Source organism: Argentina silus (genome assembly GCF_951799395.1).
Source record: "Argentina silus genome assembly, chromosome: X".
NCBI lineage: Eukaryota > Metazoa > Chordata > Actinopteri > Argentiniformes > Argentinidae > Argentina > Argentina silus.
In genome coordinates this window covers 22,419,850-22,441,034 of record NC_139653.1, presented here as the reverse complement: position 1 = coordinate 22,441,034, position 21,185 = coordinate 22,419,850, and the positions used below count along the sequence as shown (strand labels likewise).

Here is a 21,185-nt window from a genome sequence, read left to right as displayed (position 1 = left end):
AATTTAATGTAACATTTTACCTCATGTGTATGCATTAGAGTATTGGTTGACATGTTACTTTGTAAGGATGAAATGTGTACAGTATGTGTCAGATTTATACATCAGAATGAATAACTCCATCTGCTCAGGACATTGTGACTTCGTTCTTCCAAGTAACCTAATTTAAATAGCCTTTAGAATACAAAGATCATAGTTTGAATGGAGTATGAATAACCTGCAGGCTAGTTACTTTCAACCTATGGTTAGTTGTGCTTTCATCTGAGGTAATGCAGACGCCACTGGCGATGTGTGTGTGTGTGTGTGAATTTGTTTGTTGTCAATTTGATTACAAGAGCACAGACATTAGCTGTCTCCATTGATATCTCCAGGATATTGCATACACCACACAAGGATATTTTTCTCTTTCATTGAAAATGAGACAGGCATACAGAGGAAAAGTATGTGCAACCCCCCAAAATCACACAGAATTAAATAAAGAAAAAAAAGGATACATGAACAAATATTTTTTTCTCTCGCCATCACATGTGACGTCACCAACAAGACTCTCGACCTTGTCGAAGAAAATATTCAGTCCTTTAAATATACGGTCCTTTAAACAATCATTTTACGTCTATCGAACGCTTTCTTTGTGTATATTGAATAACAGCTTCAAATGTATTCAAAATATATTGTTGTTGTATTTAGTTTGCGAGCTTCGCTTTGTCTTTGTTGTAGCACTGAAATAAATTTTCTTCCCCACCCCCTATTTCCTCTGCTGTGGCGGAAGTAACTCGTATTGCTGAGGCCTCATCCTTCCAATGGCGACTGAAAACAGGCTGAATAGAAAGCGGGAGCAACCGTGGAGGGGGTCAGAGCAGTGTAGCCGAAATTAAATAAATATTTCATACTCTCACTAGTCATAAAGTTGGTTTAAAATTATCCACCCATCAAATTACGGCCGATTCAATGGCCAAAAATCGGAATATTTCGCTCCTTGAATCGGGTAAGGTGCACATAGTAGCCTAATTCATTGCTCAATTGCCAGAGATAACGCTTGGTTTAATTGATATCAACATTTCGTTAATGTTTTCTTCTATTCATTTGCAGAGCTCTATTACTTGATCTCTCGTTTTCTAACAACGGGTCCATGTCGAAGAGCGGCTGAGGTGAGCTGGCGCGTGCCTTGCCTTATTGACATAATTCCTAGTGATTCAAATTGTTTGACGAACACACAATTAGAGCAACTAATCTGAAACACTAATTTAAATCTATTTCAGGTTCTAGCGAGCGAATTAGAGGAATATCAGGTGTGTATTCCGCGCTGCAACGACGTGCCACCGTCGCTGCATGTATCCCAGTTGGAATGGAACTCCAAACTTGCTTCGCTCACTCTACTTTTAATGCTTCCCTGAAAGTCTCGTTTGACATCACACGTTTTACTAACTGAATTTCTGGTAGTATTCCCATCACACTTTTGTGAGTATTCAACTAAAACTCGTCTTTTTTCTTCTTTTTTTATTAAGCTTTTACCCTGCAGATTAGACTGGGAAGGTAATGAACATCCAAGATCATACGAAGATTTGGTAAGACATTACATCTATTCATGTAAACTCATAACGAATACCCTGTTATTGTTGAATGACCGTAACATTGTGTACACGCCTGCTTGTTTACTCTTTGTCCTATTCTCTTCACTCGTTGTTGCATTCTCTATGTTGGCCTATTGATGTGATATTAACTAACGAAGGGGGGCTTATTGTAGTTTGTTTCGAAGGATGGACACTGTCCATTAAAAAGGGATTTTGATAAAGCATATCATTTATAATATTTTAGTGTTGTACTGCGGATAGGGTGGAGACTCTTGGGTTTCTGGCTACGTCATTATACCTCTACGGGCCAATCCACGGCCTAGAAACGCTGTCGTTTCGTTATTTTGCTTGTGACCTGTGTTGTGATTCGTTAGAATAAGGAATGTGTTTTGCATAAAACACTGCCATGGGATCAAATGTACATGAAGCAGAGTTGTTATAAAACCCTCAATGATATCTTATTTTAATATTTTTTTGATGCAACAGTTTAGACGAAATGCCGCTTTCCAGTGATTAATTAAATGCTGTCTGACCTTTCTTTAACTGCATAAAATAACTTGCATTGAGTTTATTTTTGTCAGCAGTCCTGTAGTTATGGCTGACAGTGTTCTGAAGTGTGTTAGGGAATCAGACAGCATGTCATTGTCTAAAAGATTAGTGGCTGCCACAGTAGTTTTATTATGATGCCTCGTCTCGCCATTGGCACTGAAATATTTGCACTGTGAGATGGTTTAGATTAATGGAATTGAGGCTGAACTCAAAGGTTCAATTTAGATGAAAGATATATTCACTTTTCTGCGCCTCATTAACACGTTGCTTGGCCGTGTAGGTTGCGGCCAACAGACATATTGCACCAGACCATTTGCTGCAGATTTGTAAGCAGATTGGGCCGATTCTGGACAAAGAGGTTCCGTCCTGTGTACCAGGCGTACATTCTCTCCTGGGAACCGGGAGGCAGTCCTTGCTCCGAACATCAAAAGGTGCAGATCTTTCTTTTAAGATGTAATGTACCTACTCTTTGTTGGAGTGTGACTGGTTAACATATAAACACACTTACTTATTTTGGTCACACTTAACATTAAGTTGCCCTGTACTGTGTAGTAACATTGTAATTATTCTAGTGACAATATTGTAATAATATGCCATCACACAATAATTGCATGATATTGGAGTGGAACAATTTGTGTTATTACACAAGTGGAAAAAGGACTGTTCATTATACCACTTTTGTAATAATAATAATAATAATAATAATAATACAAGTCGCTCAACTCCATGTGTCATGCAATTACCAAATAACTAACATGTCAATAAAATGTTATGACCATTAATACAGAGCTAAAGGGGCAACTTGACGGATTGTTACACTTCTTTATTTGCACGAATTGAAATTAAGTTATTAGACTGAATTATTGAATTTATTAGATTGAAAGATTCAACACTTTTCCCACCTGTTCCAGATTGTGGCGATGTTCGGTGGAAAGGCTCATCATATGCAGCACTTCATAGAGGTAGACCACCAGAGAGGCCTTTGAGCTGCAAGGATCCTCCAAATTTAGGTGTGTATTCCCTGGTAAAGGATTATAAGATTCATACTGTTAGAACATGTTTATTTCTATTCAATTTCTCTACAGAAACTTGTATCTTAGCTGCTAAGTGCTAACTTATGTATATTATCTTAGGTATAACTTCTGTATTATATTAATGTTAACTTATGTATTATCATGATGTTCTTACATTTGTTTGAACTCTGTAATCATTAGTGCCTTGTCATTCACAGTGGAGGTGCACAGAGGAAGGGAGTTAACAGGTACTCAGCGGTTCAGTACTGTCAACCCTGTGAGCAACTATCAGCACATGCGCATGCACAGGCGGATTCTGGGTCATCTCTCTGCAGTCTACTGCATTGCATTTGATCGAACCGGTCTCAGGATTTTCACTGTGAGTTGGACCACAAAGATCAAGCTCTTGAACATTGCTGTTGGGTGATCCCTGAGGCGCATTTGATTGACTTTTTCAAACCTGTTTTTGAAGGGCTCGGACGACTGTTTGGTGAAGATATGGTCTTCGTTTGACGGGCGCCTTCATTCCACCCTGCGAGGACATTCTGCAGAGATCTCTGATCTGGCTGTCAGCTTTGAGAACACTTTGATTGCGGCGGGCAGTTGTGACAAAACCATCCGAGTGTGGTGCCTTCGTACCTGTGCCCCTGTAGCTGTACTACAGGGGCACAGTGGATACATTACCTCCTTACAGGTAGGACCTTGAATACCATTTATACACTACATTTCTATACCTTTGTATACCATTTATGGTATCATTTACACACTAGAATTATATAATTGTTGAAATATTTATGGCCAAATATATAATGCTGTCCGCCTAGTGGAAATATGCTACTATTAATGCAATAGTACCACAGTGTTATTTACTCTAAGATTGCTTTTACAGCTAATTGGACAACTAGTTTGCTTGGCATCATGCATTAGTGATGTTCATAATGGTGTTTAACTGGTTGAATGGCATCTGTCCTTAGTTTTCACCATTTGCCAAGGGCTCAAAAAGATACATGGTGTCCACTGGATATGATGCAACAGTCTGCTTTTGGCAGTGGGATGTCAATAACATCAATTTCAGGTTAGTTTAATGAAATTTACATTCTGAAAATTACATAATTGCGTAGACTCAAAATAAGAGAGTTGTGTTTAATGAAAATATAAAGTGTATCAGTTGAAAATTGTTTAGTTGGACAGAGCTATTCCTATGTGAAAATCCAAAGTCTAAAACATTTATATTCCATTTGTGAAGTGATCGCCCGCACAAGTTTACAGAGAGACCCAGGCCAGGGGTTCAGATGGTGTGCTCCTCATTCAGTCCAGGTAAGGTAAAAAAAAGGCTATCAAGTAATGTCAATCCAGTCATTATCCAGAAACGGTGGAATTTGAAATTGCCTTGAAATGTAGCAGTCATGTCTGAGTGAGTGCTTTGGATATTTGGATTTATAATACCTATTAGGCTTGGCGAAAACAATTTTCAGGAGTGGTTATTCAGTTTGTTGACCAGTTTATAACTGTTATAAGTGTAAGTCATTCAAACATGGAGATGAACATTTTAGTAGTTAAATATATTGTAATTAAGGTTTTCGGACCAAAATTGATGCTATTTATTTATTTTTGTAATATTTTAGGTGGCATGTTCTTAGCGACGGGGAGTACTGACGATGTCATCAGAATATATTACCTGGGATGTGGGAACCCTGAAAAAATATCTGAGCTTGATGCACACACGGTAAGATCCCAGGCTTTGAAGAACAGATAAACATGCAACATAGCATAGAAGAGAATGAGAGTTTCCATAGCTTCCCATTAAACTTCAGTTCAGTCAAAATCTGCTTTAAGAAAACGTATATACTATTGGATTGTAATATTGTCGGCATCTCTACTTTTTTTAGGACAAAGTTGACAGCATCCAATTTTGCCATTCAGGAGAAAGGTATGGTTAATGTGTTCAGTTTAAAAGCCCACCTTTAAACTTAAACAAACCCTTACTTGTTCAAAGATGATGATTGTCTAAAGCTCAGGACTGGGTTTACCTTGTCTCTCAGGTTTGTGAGTGGTAGTCGTGACGGCACAGCACGTATCTGGAGGCTACATCAGCGTCAGCAATGGAGAAGCATTCTACTCAACATGTCTGCTACTCTACCAGGGTAAAGAATGGCTTGACAACATCACAGTGTGTTTCCACACATTTTTGCGTCTGTGCTCCTTGACTCATTCTCTCTCTCTCTTCAGCTCTGAACCAACAACCAATGATGAGAGCTTCTTCAAGTTCAAGGTCACCATGGTGGCGTGGGATCGCCATGACAACACTGTCATCACGGCCGTCAACAACCATCTCCTCAAAGTGTGGAACTCTCACACGGGGCAGCTCCTTCACATCCTCAAAGTAAGAGACATCTCATTGCCTTATAGCCTCATTCACTGAAATGTAAAGTATCACAAAGACAGCATAGTACGTTTTTAGCTGTCTGTAGTAGCTTCAGTGAATTTCCGTCTTACAGTGTGTATTTTAAATGATGCAAAGAGCGTAATACCACCAATTTTGTATAACGGAGTTGAGCTGCGCTGTCAAATTACTCGCTTTTCGATAGCGTAGATGGTTTACATCAGGGATGGGGAGGCGGTCACGTGTGTTGGCAATTCAGAAGTCGCAAGTTCGAGACTTGATTTGAATTTCGGGGCTACTGTTTGCAACAACCTGACGTCTGCTTTATTGGTGCCTGTGATCCGGATACGCATTTGGGCTCAGCTCAGCGGCTGGGCTTGCTGTGGTATTGTGAGTTGAGAGGGGTGAGTGTAACCGAATTGAGATGGTAAACTCACTCCTCAAGTTCAAATACCCCCACCCGCAGTCAAATTGCTAGCTTTTCTAAAGCATAGCATTTACATTTACATTGGGTATTTAAGGAGACGATCACATGTGTTGGCAAGTCATAGCTCTCAAGTTCGAGACTCGGTTGGGGCTACTGTTTGCAACAACTTGAAGTCTGTTTAATTTGCCAACATTTGTTTGTTGTTGGGCCAACAACAGAATTACGCTTTGTGCCAACATCAGCGAACATTGACTGAATTGAACTGAACATTAAATGTCAGCTATCTGGAATTGTAGGCCTAGTTCTCATGAGTTCTGGACTGTCACTATAGCATTTTGGACCAGTGTGTAAAACAGCATGGTATCAAGATGATGAATTGACCGGAACATTCTCTGTGCAGGGCCACGAGGCTGAGGTGTTTGTCCTGGAGCCCCACCCTTTCGACCCCAGGATCATTCTATCTGCTGGCCACGATGGAAATGTTTTCATCTGGGACATTGTCCGGGGCACAAAGACACAGCACTACTTCAACATGGTAAAGAACCACATCTCTGTCACTCTAACCATACCATTCTCTTTTACTATGCCTGACTCTTCATCGCCTTGTAATTCTATCACCTACAGATCGAGGGCCAAGGCCACGGTGCCGTTTTTGACTGCAAATTCACTCCAGATGGCCAGCGGTTTGCCTGCACAGACTCCCACGGCCATCTGGTCATATTCGGGTTCGGAAGCTCCAAGCCATATGAAAAGGCAAGGATGGAGCTCATAACTACATGCAGGCATTATGAATTGTCTGCCATATTGTCTAACATTATCATTTTCAAAAACAGAGAAATAAATTATCTAGACATTTCCTCCTAAAACTAACTCCTCTAGAAAGTGAACTAACCCTGCTGTCCTTCCACAGCTTCCAGATCAGGTCTTCTTTCACACAGACTACAGACCCCTGATCCGGGATGCCAACGGTTTTGTGCTGGACGAGCAGACTCAGCAGGCGCCTCACCTCATGCCCCCTCCCTTTCTGGTGGATGTGGATGGGAACCCCCACCCCCCGAGATATCAGAGGCTGGTCCCAGGGAGGGAGAACATCTCAGACGAGCACCTGGTGCCTCAGCTGGGCTACGTCGCCACAAGTACATAAATATCTCTGTCTGCTTTGACTAGAATTCATTTGACTATTTCAGTGTCTTTTGCAAGTCTGGCCTGTGATCCTCCTTATGTTAATGTATGTGTAAAAGTACATCTCAACCCTTAATGATCAGTGCAGCTGTTTTGTGTATATTGTGTAGCTTGTACCCTCATCCCTGCCTCACATCGTGTCCCTATTCTCCCTCTCAGGTGATGGCGAGGTGGTAGAGCAGGTGATCAGCCAGCAGACCACAGACCATGAGGAGGCCACGGCACGACGCAGCATTCTGGACGACGCCATCAGGCAGCTGCAGGAGCAACAGGACAGGCAGAGCAGGGGAGGAGCAGGGCCCCAGGCCCCTGTCCCAGCACCCAGCACCCCACGCAGAGGTACAACAACACGCCTATGTTCAATACCAGTACAGTAGTCATGTTTTTAGCTAGATAGATTTTAATGTCCTTAAACTGATCCATAGGGACACATATTTCCTGCTAAAGTTCAAATTGGTTTCTTCACATTACTACATGTTACTGATACTAAGGATTACATTGGAAATGGAAGCGACTCTTATCAGCTGTAGCTGACAGAATTGGGTAGTGCAGGACAACCAGTCATGTTTTTTCCCCCCTCTCTACCTGTATCCAGTGTCGGTGAATGAGCGCGTCGAGGTGCAGTCGTCTCCCAATGTGGGGCTGCGCCGCAGTGGGCAGGTGGAGGGAGTGCGGCAGATGCATCAGAATGCTCCTCGCAGCCAGATAGCCACGGAGAGAGATCTACAGGCCTGGAGACGCAGGGTGGTGGTGCCCGAGATCACGTCCAGCGGGTACAGGTGAGGCACCACTCTATACCTCAAACAACAGTTATTATACCTGTGTCTGTATATAGTTATTATAAGTAGAACCCTGAGTTTAATCTGACCACACTATTTATAGCCTGATCAGGTTACCTAGGGCCCTTGATATAACAACTTAGATTATATCAAACAAAGGATGTATTTTTTAGTTCTATCAAATGGCATCTCATGTAAACAAGGTGAATACCTCCATCTCAAAATCAAAAATTTAAAATCTAGCAACCAGGAGGACTTCCGAACTGCTAAAGGAGAGGAGGAGATTGCCCTGTACAATGCAAAGAAACGGCGGGTGACGTATGGCAGTTGTAGAGTGAGTCAATATTCATTCTTACAGAAGCATTTAAAGATTTTCTTTATGTGACTGTTTTAGAATGGTAATTAAGTCACACCTACACTTTATCTATTGTGTCTGCTTCAGGATGATTCTGATGATGAAATGCCCTGTGTCAAACGAGCACAGTCCCGCAAGAAGCAGAGAGCTTTCCAGAGCATGGATGGAGTGGCAGAGGAATTCATGTGTGAGGAGTTCTTGTTTGAGGAGGATGAGGAGACCTCAACCACTGAGGTGAAGGACAAATTCGACATGCATGTGTGTTTACACGTGCCTACACTTGTAAATGGGTTTGATGATGGCTTAACAGGGTATTGTCTTTTCACCTGCTCCAGGAAAATGAAGTGGAGGGCAGTGAACTGGATTCCTCAAATGAGGAAGAGTGGAAAAGCGACAGCTCAAGGTACAGATATGTTCCAGTTTTGCTTTTCTACATTCCTTGTCCTTCTTACATAATATATAACAAGTAGCTGTCATATTGTTGTCTTTACTCGGTGTATGACACTAATGTCTCTGATTCCCGTGAATGATGACAGACACTCGTCCAGTGAATACTCGGACTGGACGGCAGACGCTGGGATCAACCTGCAACCCTCCACCCCTCTGTCGTCTCGGAGACGTGTGCGCCGCCAGATCAGCAGCTCGGAGGAGGAGGTGGAGAACGAGGAGGAAGAGAAGCAGCAAAGTGACGAGGAAGAGCGAACCCATAAAACCAGCAAGCAGAAGTCCAAAAAGCCCAAAAGCAAGACACCCAAGGTTAGCGGCCCCTTGTTGTTCATTTATATCCATACTTATGAATGAAAAAGTAAACATCCATTGAGGTAACACTTTACATTAAGGTCACATTTGTAATGGTTTATAATTAGTTCATGGATCACTTATGACCTGTTTATTATTCAATTATAAACCATCTAGAAACCAGTTATAACTCATTAGTTTAGATTGTTCGATATTCACTTGGTGCTTGCCAAATAGAGAGCTTTCAATCAGGAGCCAGTCGCTTTAAAAATGTACAATGTGAAATCATGCAAAATTAACACAGTTGGTAAAGTGATTTCCTGAATTGTGGGGATGATTCAGCTGGCACCAAACCGATTCCACACATCTTTACATACAGTACAATGTGAAGATCTCCCAATGTACAGTATACACTCACCGGACACTTTATTAGGTACACCTTGCTAGTACCGGGTTGGACCCCCTTTTGCCTTCAGAACTGCCTTAATTCTTTGTGGCATAGATTCAACAAGGTGCTGGAAACATTCCTCCGAGATTTTGGCCCATATTGACATGATAGCATCACGCAGTTGCTGCAGATTTGTTGGCTGCACATCCATGATGCGAATTTCCCGTTCCACCACATCCCAAAGGTGCTCTATTGGATTGAGATCTGGTGACTGTGGAAGCCATTGGAGTACAGTGAACTCATTGTCATGTTCAAGAAACCAGTTTGAGATGATGTGAATTTTGTGATGTGGCGCTTTATCCTACTGGAAGTAGCCATCAGAAGATGGGTACACTGTGGTCATAAAGGGATGGACATGGTCAGCAACAATACTGAGGTAGGCTGTGGCGTTTAAACGATGCTCAATTGGTACTAAGGGGCCCAAAGTGTGCCAAGAAAATATCCCCCACACCATTACACCACCACCACAGCCTGAACCATTGATACAAGGCAGGATGGATCCATGCTTTCATGTTGTTTACGCCAAATTCTGACCCTACCATCTGAATGTCGCAGCAGAAATCGAGACTCATCAGACCAGGCAACGTTTTTCCAATCTTCTATTGTCCCATTTTGGTGAGCCTGTGTGAATTGTAGCCTCAGTTTCCTGTTCTTAGCTGACAGGAGTGGCACCCGGTGTGGTCTTCTGCTGCTGTAGGCCATCTGCTTCAAGGTGTGTTGTGCGTTCAGAGATGGTCTTCTGCATACCTTGGTTGTAACGAGTGGTTATTTGAGTTACTGTTGCCTTTCTATCATCTCGAACCAGTCTAGCCATTCTCCTCTGACCTCTGGCATCAACAAGGCATTTTCGTCCAGAGAACTGCCGCTCACTGGATATTTTCTCTTTTTCAGAGCATTCTCTGTAAACCCTAGAGATGGTTGTGCGTGAAAATCCCAGTAGATCAGCAGTTTCTGAAATACTCAGACCAGCCCGTCTGGCACCAACAACCATGACGCGTTCAAAGTCACTTAAATCACCTTTCCTTCCCCATTCTGATGCTCGGTTTGAACTTCAGCAGGTCGTCTTGACCATGTCCACATGCCTAAATGCATTGAGTTGCTGCCATGTGATTAGCTGATTTGTTTGCGTTCACGAGCAGTTGAACAGGTGTACCTAATAAAGTGGCCGGTGAGTGTAGCTGTCACCATGTTTTTTTTAACCATGACCCATACTTGAAATCCTGATGTCCTTGTCAACACCTTCCTCATTTAAACATGCCCACCCTGCAGGTTCACAGATTTTATTTGTTGTTATGCATCCACTACTTACCCCTTCTCTGTGTTCACTGATGTGTGGTTAGTGCTCTGAGCTGGTTTGGGTAAATCAGTGTGTAGACCACATTGATAATTAAGTCACGTGAGTACTTTTCTATCCTGTGTACTTATGGAGAAAACCTCTGACCGTGTAAGAGGTACCAACATGTATAACTGATGAAATGTCACACTGGTAACCATTTATTAATGAGTTATCAACATTTGTAACTGATAAAATGTGACCTTAATATAAAGTGTAACACCATTTCCTATTTATGAATGAATTACTAACATTAATTATTGAGTTACAAACATTTGTAACAAAGCGTAATGAATGTGCATCTTCAGTATACAGTAACATTTAAAATAAGGCACTCCAATTGAAGTAGCCTTACCTTTCATAAGCAATTATGAACAGTAATGCATGTTTATTGGGGACATCAAGTAAAGTGGTCCAACATTGCATGATTCATAATAAGTAGTCATAAACGAATGCTTGTTTATTCATCTATACTATATTAATGACAGAGATGGCATTCACTTTTAACAAAAGATAACCCAATAAGAAACTGCAGCAAAAAGAATGAAACTAGATAAGTTAATAAACAGCAACACAGCATATAGCAGACTGTGTACAATCGGTGTTAAACTACAAGTTATTATGAGCTTATGACAAAGCCACACTGGTGTGGAGCTAGCTAGGTAGCTCTACATTAGTCAGTCATGACAGTAGTATCAAAATGAGCATATAGCTAGTTAGCTAGCTTGTGTAGCTAATTAGTAGCATCACCAATTAAGTAAGTTGCTAACGCTACAGTATGTGATCTTTCTCTTTCCTTCGAGGCAGCAGCACCATAGCCTACCGATTGTTTGTAGATGCTATATATCATTTGATAGTTTTGACCAAGTACTGAATATAGATATGCAACACGAGAGCTGCCAAACCCAGTTCTGCATTTGTGATGTTTTTTTGAAAGTCCTTCAAAATACTATGCCCTATAATGCCCTATAAACGGTTTAAATACTATTAGACAATTATCATGACATTATTATTGTTGTTAATTAATCAATTTTCAAAATGTATTCAATTATTATAAAAGTGAATCCAGAGAGGCTTGGAGAAGCGGTCTGATATTGCTGTTGTCCAATGAGGTCTTGCCATACCAGAAATGAATCGATAAGTGGAGGGTCTCAGTTTCAACCATATCCGATGAAGGTAGTCATGGTGGTAATTGTAGGATAGAGGCATAGATAGGGTACATTAATTAGAATAATTACACACATCCAGTGGAAAAACTAGCAAATACAATTTCTCAACTGTGCAACAACTGCAACTAATATTGCATTATTTCACATTAGGGTTAGTTTTCAAAGCATTTTTAAGTCCGTTTATAAAGCATTAATAACTGGCTCTTGATTGCAAGCTCCCTATTTGGCAAGCGCCAAGTGAATATTGATCAGTCTAAACTAATGATTTATAGCTGTTTTGAAAATGGTTTATAATTGAATAATAAACTGATAAGTGATTTAAATGATTTCAAATGTGACCTTAATGCAAAGTGTTACCATTATTGAAGTGATAAACGTTCTCATATAAATGTTTCAATTATTATTTGTATTCATTTCATTGTTTTCTAATCTAAGCGCCAAAAAGCCAGGCCATCAGTCAACAGAGAAGTTTCCAACGAGTTCCGACCATCAACATGGATCACTGATGTCATTCCTAGGAAGTCTCCTTTTGTTCCTCAAATGGGGGATGAGGTACACATGTCTCTTTGGACCATATTGTTTGACAACTCAGTTATGTTGTGTGCATTTCTAGAATTTAAATATTCTGTGTGTATGTGTGTCAGGTGATCTATTTCCGTCAGGGTCACGAGGCTTATGTGGAGGCGGTGAGCAGGAACAACCTGTACCCCATCAACCTCGAGAAACAGCCTTGGAGGAAGATGGAGCTGAGGGTGAGTCTCATGGCCACTACCATCCCCAACTAAGAACCTGATTTATTTCATTCTGGTTTACAGAATTTGAGCGTTTAGATTACCTGTGTGTGACATCGGATGGTTTCAACCCTTTTGTTACAGAAAAGTCAGGCTTTATTTAAAGTGCATATTTGCTGTGCCACACACTTTACAATTATAAAAGAAGGTAGATATAAGCAAAAATAGAATTTACTAAATACAAAAGATAAATGGACAAGAAAACAACAGTCAATGGAGGGGAGGGGGGTATGTAAGTGGACAGAAGGTAATACTAGACTGAACAGACAGGACAAGACTGGGAACAGTGTCCTAGGTGTGTGTGTGCATGTGTTTTTGGGGGGTGGGGGGGGGGGTAGGACTGGAGAAAGCAGGGAGGGCAGTCCAGCTAGGGGAATGTGGTGTTAGTCTTTTCCCGGGGATGGGGGGGATATAGGCCCAATCCCAATACACCCCTTGCCCCTATCCCTCTGTTTTGCACGTTCACGCGTCGGGGTAGGGTGTCCTGATTCTTGTTGGGATAGAGGGGTAGGACGAAGTGGTAGGGCTACATGGCCCTCCAAACTGAGGTTTTTCAGAGGCACACTCAAAACTGTGTTATGAGAAATCTCCCAGAATGCCTTGCGAATCATCAGCAAGATGGTGGCAAACGCTGCACAAGTAACAAAAGAAAACCACAAATGTAAGTATTTTCTGTGTTAATAAAGATTTAAAAAATATGATAACCATTGTATTATCTTAGTCTAATGTTGTTTCAATGTATTATAGACTTTTCTTTATAACAAGCATAACAAAAAATCGCTAGTATGCTGATGTCTCTAGCTAGCTAGCTAACGTTACAACATTGTTTTAATGTTGAAGACATCTTCTTTTTCTTACATTTCTCTGATTTGCTGCTGACAACCGCAAAAAGATGCCTATAGCTCACGCAAGAGAAATCACCACAGCTGAAGACGGCATTGTGAGATTCGGAACGTGTCCGGCAACAAACTCGTCGCGTCTGTTTACATAAATGCCATCGACAACTACTGATGACGTATCAGGGTCTTGAAGGGTTGTCCCATTTCATAGGGGAAGATTTCAACCACTACCGCTTGTAACAGTTCCGAGGGGCAAGTCGAAAAGCGAGGGGCACTCGAAAAAGAGGGGTAGGGGTAAAAATAAGAAATGGGATTGGGCCATAGTCTTGTATGAGCTACAGACAGCAGGTAGGCAGCAGGTTGGTTGACAGCAGCCAACGGTGTGGCAGCAGGACTCTGGGCCATTAAGGTGGGTGCTGGGGAACCACCCACCTCAACTGAACCCTTAACTTCTCTTCCGCCCCTTTACAGGACCAAGAGTTTGTTAAGATAACTGGGATCAAGTACGAAGTGTGCCCTCCAACACTGTGTTGCCTGAAGCTGACGCTCATTGACCATGGCACAGGCAAGATCACAGACAAGTCATTTTATGTCAAGTAAGTTATGCACCCATTACGGCTATCTGTAATGTTGGACATTTAATCTACCCATAATGAGAGAGACATTAAGACATTTAAGATTTAATCTATAGTGAACTCTTCAGAGGCATGGATTTATTGTAACTAAGGTCTTTTGAATGCCTCCCCTCAGGTACCACGACATGCCAGATGTGATTGACTTTCTTGTGCTTCGCCAAAGTTATGATGAGGCACGTAGTAGAGTCTGGCAGCCAAGTAAGTTTGTTCAATTCGCATCAGGGCTTCCTTCCTTTGCTTAAGGTCTAATATCATTGGAAATAAATTTCAGTCTGATTAGTCAATGTGTTGCTTTACTCTTTATTTGCAGATGACCGATTCAGGTCAGTAATCGATGATGCGTGGTGGTTTGGGACCATTGTTTGTCAGGAGCCTTATCAGCTGGAGTATCCTGACAGCCACTTTCAGTGCTTTAAAGTCAGGTGAGAATATACAAACTTGTATAAATAAGTCCTGGTTTGGTTCAGTCTGGGATGTTGGAAAGAGGGTGACGGTGTGTTCTGTGACTGGCATGATTTCAACTTGGCTGTTCTGTCACCAGATGGGACAATGGAGAAACAGAGAAGCTGAGTCCTTGGGATGTGGAAGCTATTCCAGAGAATGGTATTTTTACACGAGCTCTTTGTTGTTCAAACCTCATACTTTCTACAGGGAATGATGGCACCTAAAACATTTATGCTGCCACCATCATTTGTATAAATCATTACATCACTTCACATCACCTAGTATTTGATATATGACTGTATAGTAACAGTGTTCCGTCTGTGCTGTTCAGCCCAGCAGCCTGAGTCAGTGGGTGGAGGGATTTCAGTGACGGCAGAGGAGATGAGAGAGGTCATGTACAAACCACAGACAGGGGAGTGGGGCGAGAGGAGCCGAGACGAGGAGTGTGAGCGCATCATCGCAGGCATCGACCAGCTAATCACCGTCGGTAAGCACACTCACTGCATCACTGCTTTTTCTACCCCCCACCTCCCCCGACACACACACACACACACACACACACACACACACTAAGCAGGCGTCTATCATACCATTCCCAGAGGAGCCAAGGTTTTTACATTTCTGGGTTTTTTGGGGTTTTTCATTGACAGATATTGTAGCTCCTTTCTCTGGTCCAGTGGACATAGGACAGTACCCAACATACTGCACTGTGATTGCCTACCCCACAGACCTGGGCACTATCAGGCTTAGACTGCTGAACAGGTTCTATAGGTCAGTGTCCAGCTCTCCCTTGGAAATTGCATTCTTTACCTCAATTTAACTTCCTGGTATATATAGAGGTCAAATAATAAAAATTAAAAAATATTACCCAGATTGACATTGCTTTAGTACACACTGTAACCTATGATGTGATTCTCAGGCGCCTGTCGGCGTTGGTTTGGGATGCCAGATACATTTTCCTCAATGCCCGGACCTTCAACGAGCCAAGAAGCAAGATAGCCCACTCTGCAAAACTTATCACAGACGTCCTACTGAAGTTTATCAAGTGAGTAGCCCAGTTAAGTGCCAATGATTTCAGGATTAAAATAAATGGATTTGCAGTTTACAATTGATGTTTCCTCTTATTTCTTCAGTAAACCTAGCTGTACAGATATCATACAGATCTACAATGCTGTTGAGGAAATGGATTATACCGATGACGAGGTAAATTGCATCCCATGGCTATACTCTGCCCAGAGTCTATAATAATAGACATTAAATCATTGAGAATTTCAGTAATGTTTGGGGTGCAGTGATGTTAATTTGAATGCCTTTCCCAGGACCTGGATGATACAGAAGCACCTGGCACCTCTTCTGGGCACAGACTTCGACAGGTACGTAGTGAAAGATAAGTAAAAGAAGAAAGTATTCTGTGTCTTTAAAATAGGCAGTGGAGGTTGATAAAGAAAGTGCTCCAGTTATGCTTGAGTAATGTGGGTGAATAGGCTCGCCAGTGAGCTAAGATATAGTACTGTCCAAGGTGTAGTGCTATCTTATGTGTTATGTCATTATAGGGTGTTTGTTTTCTTTCACTCCAGCTCTTTGTGGAGGTGGTACCTGATCGGGATACTTGGAAGGGGCAGTGCAAGCGTCTTCTGAACTATGTCTTTGAGTGTGAGGACTCTGAGCCCTTCAGGCGGCCAGTGGATCCTGGCTCATACCCAGTAAGACAAAATAATCAAACTGTAGACTACAGATACTGGCTTTTTGCACAGCTCTTTGGTGTTTAAATGTGTCCTGTCTTATTAGGATTACCTGAGTATCATTGACACTCCCATGGACTTTGAGACGGTGAAGGGGACTCTTGAAGAGGACCATTATGAGAACCCCATGGAGCTCTGTAAAGATGCCCGACTGATTTTTGCCAATGCTAAAGCCTACACGCCAAACAAACGGTCAAAGGTATTTCTCATTCTTGTGGAAGCCAAATGAGCTCAGTGGTGTTATGTTGGACTGTCAGTCAAGTTTTATTACTGCCAAAATAAAAATAAAAACATGTTTTATCCCCAGATCTACAGTATGACTTTGCGGCTTTCTGCATTTTTTGATGAGCGAATCAGAACAATCATATCAGAATACAAGACTGCTCTAAAGAGCAGTGAGAAGCTCCGTCGCAGCCAAAGGTTCAGGAAGAAGCTTCAACACCAAGAGTCTACTGCAACCAGCAGCACCAACACCACAAGGTGAGCTTCATTTTTACTGCCAACAGGCCGCACTTGTATGGTTTTAAGACACACAGGAGCTATAGGACTCATTATTTTGTTTTTGTCTATCCTGTAGTCATAAGAGGGTTGCTGTAAAAACTCAGGAAAAAGTAGAAACGGCGTCAACGACCAAATCTACCTCAGCCAAAGTGTCAGTTCCTGAGAGAGCTAGGAGGAGGAGCCGCAGCAGCAGCAGCAGCTCAGGCCACACCTCTGAGGACTCCTCAGGGTCTAAAGCTGGGTCCTCCACACCTGGTAACTTTTCCTTTCTAACAAGGCTTTAGCTTTTCGAAGTCATGGTTTCTGATTTGAATGGTGTGGAATTATTGCATTGGCTTTAGTATTGTCTCGTTTTGTCCCATATATGTCAGACTCAGACAGTGAAAGTGAGTTATCTATGAGTGACTCGGAGGAAGAGAAACGCCCAGGGTCCTCTATGCACCACCGCAGTCGAGAGACCAGGGGAACACCAAGAGTCACCAGGAACAGCAAAGGAGCAAAGAAGAGGACAATAGGTGAGGCTTTTACATCCATTTGGCTCAAGACAGTCGGCCATCTGAAACCAACATTCCAAAATGAAATCCCTGTTTGTGGTGTTTTGTTTCAGTTACCAAGAGTGAGAGTGATGAAGAGTCTTCCAGTGAGGGAGAGGAGAGTGATGATGGGGGAAAGTCTTCCAATTCCTCCTCTCACCGATACCCCAGCAGGGCCAACAGTAGGAGCACCAGGCGGACCACAAACTGTGGTGCTATTGACAGAAAACGGCCAGGTACTGTAAACACAATTACAACTCAGGGCAGGAAAAGAGGGATCACAACCATTAAAGCAGGAAGTGGTCAGGCACATACCACCATAGACAGAAAAAAAGAAAGACAAGCACCCCCTAGAACGTAAAAGGGCAGAAAATTGCTCAAATAAAGCAGAGGAAGAACATCTTTTTAGAAATCATTATCAGCCTTTAATAAGTTTGATTTTTACTCTGTATATCCAGAGAGCAGGGCCCAGATAAACGGTCACAGCAGAGCATCTCGTCGGGAGAGAGCGCCATTCCAGGGCTCAGACACTTACACGGAGGATCAGGAGGAGGAGAATGTGGGCCGCAGGACTCTGACCAGGAAGACTGCCAGGGCAGCCGTCAATAAGATGAAGCTTTTGGAAGCCTCAGAAGAACACTATGGCTCAACCTCTGAGGAGGAAGAGGACAAGCCTAGGAGGATCAGCAGCCGCCAGGCTACTCGAGCCAGCAAACGCACAGCCGTTATCAGCTCAGACTCTGAGGAGCAGTCATCAGCACAGCGTAAGTACCCTAGTCGGCTGCACACCATAAAGCCTCAATTCGAAAGGCAACAAAATGCCACATAAAGCTGAGGGATGGAATTGGAGACAGAAGTCGGGATGTAAGGACTGACAGTCTGTGACATCAGCATGGGAGTTTTAAACAGATTTTGAAGCTAGACAGTTTTTTGGGTTTTGTTTTTTTTCACCTTCCTTGTTTGTAAATATGAGAAACAGCCATGTGCTTTGGATTATGATGGGGTAGGACGGTTGCATTAGGCTCATGAGGCATCTGTAAGTAATATTCTTCATGAATAAATGGGTATATATCATATATATATATATATATATATATATATATATATATATATATATATATATATATTCAAAACAGTCTCATTAATTACTGATTAGGCATTAGCTCTGGGAGCTAACATGTCCGGAAGTTTCAGGCAAGGCAACTCATCACGAACCACCTCTGTCACATCAGCGTTGGCCAATTTGGCCCTGTTACTGGACTATTAAGCCTCAATTATTACTACCAGATCCAGTAAAGTAGCTATGTATGAATCTTGAATCTGCTTCCCCTTCCTTAGGTTCCAAGAAAAGCAAGGAGTCATCTGGTGATTCAGAGGACAATGAAGACAGCATTGAGAGTGACAACTCATCCTCTCAGTGTCAACAGAATGGAGAAAGTGAGAGCTCAAACAGACGCAGGATGACCAGACAAGCTGCAGTGACCGATAGAAAGGGTGAGCTTTGGGTTTATTTGCTTTCAGTCATGGCTACTTTCTCTCTGCTGTTTGTTTTGTTCCTTAATGCTTGCTGTAGCACTCATCTTTTTTATATTCATCACTATTTCAGATGGTTTGTCTCATGTGAATGGACACAGCACTAAACATCTGAGGTCCGACAGTAATTCTGAGAAAGAGGAGAGCTCCGATGGTGAAGAAGGGGATAAGGAAGAGGAGGATTCTGTTGTGCCTCATAAGTTTTCCAAGAACAAAGCGACTGTTGCAGTCAGCAAAAAAAGAAGTCAGAGATCCAGTGATGTGGAGGAAGAGGAGACTGTCTCCAGGACCAGACGACACAAACACTCTGCAAGCTCTGACGAGGAAGACCGAGATCACAATGCCCAAAAGCACCCTCATCAAAATGGGAGAAAGGTGGAGAAGGAACATCCTATAGACTCTGAAAAAAATAGTAAATTGCCATCAAAAAGCCAAGAACAAACATCTGCCTCAATCAACATGCATGAGGGCCCTGAATCAGAGGAACAAAGTGACACTCCAAAGAAATCAGGCCTTCACAAGAAAAGAGTAAAGTCTGAAGAGGAGGATGAGGATGAAGAGGAAAAAGAAGCAGACAGCAACCACTCTCATGAAGAATCTAAGTTAAAGCAGCTGTTACGAAACAAGAACAAATCTAAAAGGCAGAGTCACAGTGCCTCTGCTTCAGACAGTTTGGAGGAAGATGATGTGTTCACTAAGAGAGCGATGAAAAAACAGTCTGCCTCCTCTGAGGAAGAATCCGATCAGAACGAGAAGCCCTTCCCCAGCAGGCGGATTTGCCTCCGAGCCAGGCTTCCAAAAAAGAAATACATCAACGAAGACTCTGAGGAGGACTCTAACTCTGAGACGCAGGGCCTTCATAGGAATGGAAAGAGCAGTGCTACTGTCAAGGGCAAAGACAGACATCGGCACAACCGAAGAAGAGCTTACCCGGGTGATGGAAAGCATCAGTCTTCCAAGAGAAAACGCATCTACACCTCAGACTCTGAAGACAACCCTGATGGGAAGAAACAATGTGTGTCCAAGGCTGAGAGTGACTGTGAAGAGGAGGAGAGGGAGAAGAAAAGATCAAAGTCCAAGAACCCCAAGAGGGAACCTCAATGCAAGTCTAAACCAGAGGATGGAAAAAGTCAGGAAGACACCGCTTCACACCAAGGATCAGACATTGAGGAAGAGGTTCAGCACTCAACAGGGAGGAGAAACCCGGGGCGCCAGAAACGCAAGCAAAAGGAAAGCAGCAGCAGTGCCCACAGTTCTGCCTCTGAAGTCAAGGAGTCGTCTTCTGCCTCTGAGAAGTCCTCTGCCAGCTCAGGATCCAACAGCAGTCCAAAGAGAAGTGACCACAAGAGGAGGTCAAGGGCTGCTGCCCGCCATTCTCGAAAATGCCTGAGGGAAACCTCAGAAGTGGAGAGTGATGAGTCTTATGGGAAACAGCAGAAAGGGGCACGTGTCAAGACCCGAAACCGTGGCAAACGTACAGTGACATATCATGACAGCGAATGAAGGACTAGGCACAGAGGCTTTGTCAGAGAGACACTAACTGGAGACCTTGAAGACACTTGATCACCACATTATGGTAAAAGCACTGGAGTCCTCTCAAGAGAAAATGCTGTGAATCTGTTTCATTCAGGGATATTTATATTTTCTATGAAAAAAAGTTAATGTATGAATTCAAGCATTTGAACAGCTGGATATACAGGATATAGCGTAAACCACCTTCCACTTTGCTTTTGTGATTTGGCCAGCTAAAAAACTGTTCGGGGGAGCATTGTCAGCTTGGGTGCTATCTTAATATACCTCTGTTTAATCAAGCATATTCCGCTGGCTTGCACTAAGATACACACTGTAATGAGGTATTTCATACACTAGTTTTGCATTAGAAACTCAGGGGTCAACTAAGTTTACTGTAGTCTCAATCACGCAGTCGTTTTTGTAATATTGAGAGCTAGAGTAGGGACAATAAACATTTCCAGGATGGCAGTTTCAGTCCAAGCACACTCACTGGGACAAGACTAATCAACTTCACCCTTCTTTAACTTCAACACTCCTTTGTAAATCCACATGACATGATTCTTTACTGTATTGTAAGTTGTTGATATGAGCCAAAATGTACAATTATGAATTATTAGTTTTCCCCCCTTGTCTTCATTATTTTAATGTTTATTTTGAAAATTTGTGTTGTGTATATTCTAGTCAATGGGATGTAAATATGTGATTGAGAAT

General features: G+C 42.3%; 1 protein-coding gene across 1 annotated transcript; it reads left to right on the top strand.

Annotated features, from left to right (window-relative positions):
- The first annotated feature begins 829 nt into the window (after positions 1-829).
- On the top strand, positions 830-20,922 carry brwd1 (bromodomain and WD repeat domain containing 1). The gene is made up of 43 exons (XM_083696222.1): positions 830-982; positions 1,087-1,145; positions 1,257-1,286; positions 1,503-1,562; positions 2,398-2,548; positions 3,029-3,127; positions 3,349-3,509; positions 3,603-3,824; positions 4,105-4,205; positions 4,377-4,447; positions 4,756-4,856; positions 5,020-5,060; positions 5,173-5,274; positions 5,360-5,513; positions 6,341-6,475; positions 6,565-6,693; positions 6,851-7,076; positions 7,282-7,461; positions 7,718-7,901; positions 8,145-8,235; positions 8,344-8,490; positions 8,592-8,659; positions 8,793-9,012; positions 12,380-12,496; positions 12,589-12,696; positions 14,046-14,170; positions 14,325-14,407; positions 14,520-14,631; positions 14,751-14,812; positions 14,985-15,140; positions 15,304-15,424; positions 15,573-15,698; positions 15,787-15,856; positions 15,973-16,026; positions 16,231-16,356; positions 16,442-16,594; positions 16,703-16,875; positions 16,973-17,151; positions 17,268-17,411; positions 17,504-17,665; positions 17,888-18,193; positions 18,768-18,923; positions 19,036-20,922. Exons 1-43 carry the CDS (start codon positions 946-948, stop codon positions 20,463-20,465), a joined length of 6,732 nt encoding a protein of 2,243 aa, XP_083552348.1. The 5' UTR covers positions 830-945; the 3' UTR covers positions 20,466-20,922.
- The last annotated feature ends 263 nt before the right edge of the window (positions 20,923-21,185 follow it).

Coding starts and splice junctions, on each gene's coding strand:
- brwd1 (XM_083696222.1), top strand. CDS start 946: ATGGCCAAAAATCGGAATATTTCGCTCCTTGAATCGG. Junction 12,497..12,588: donor TTCCTCAAATGGGGGATGAG/GTACACATGTCT, acceptor TATGTGTGTCAG/GTGATCTATTTCCGTCAGGG. Junction 15,425..15,572: donor CTGCTGAACAGGTTCTATAG/GTCAGTGTCCAG, acceptor TGTGATTCTCAG/GCGCCTGTCGGCGTTGGTTT.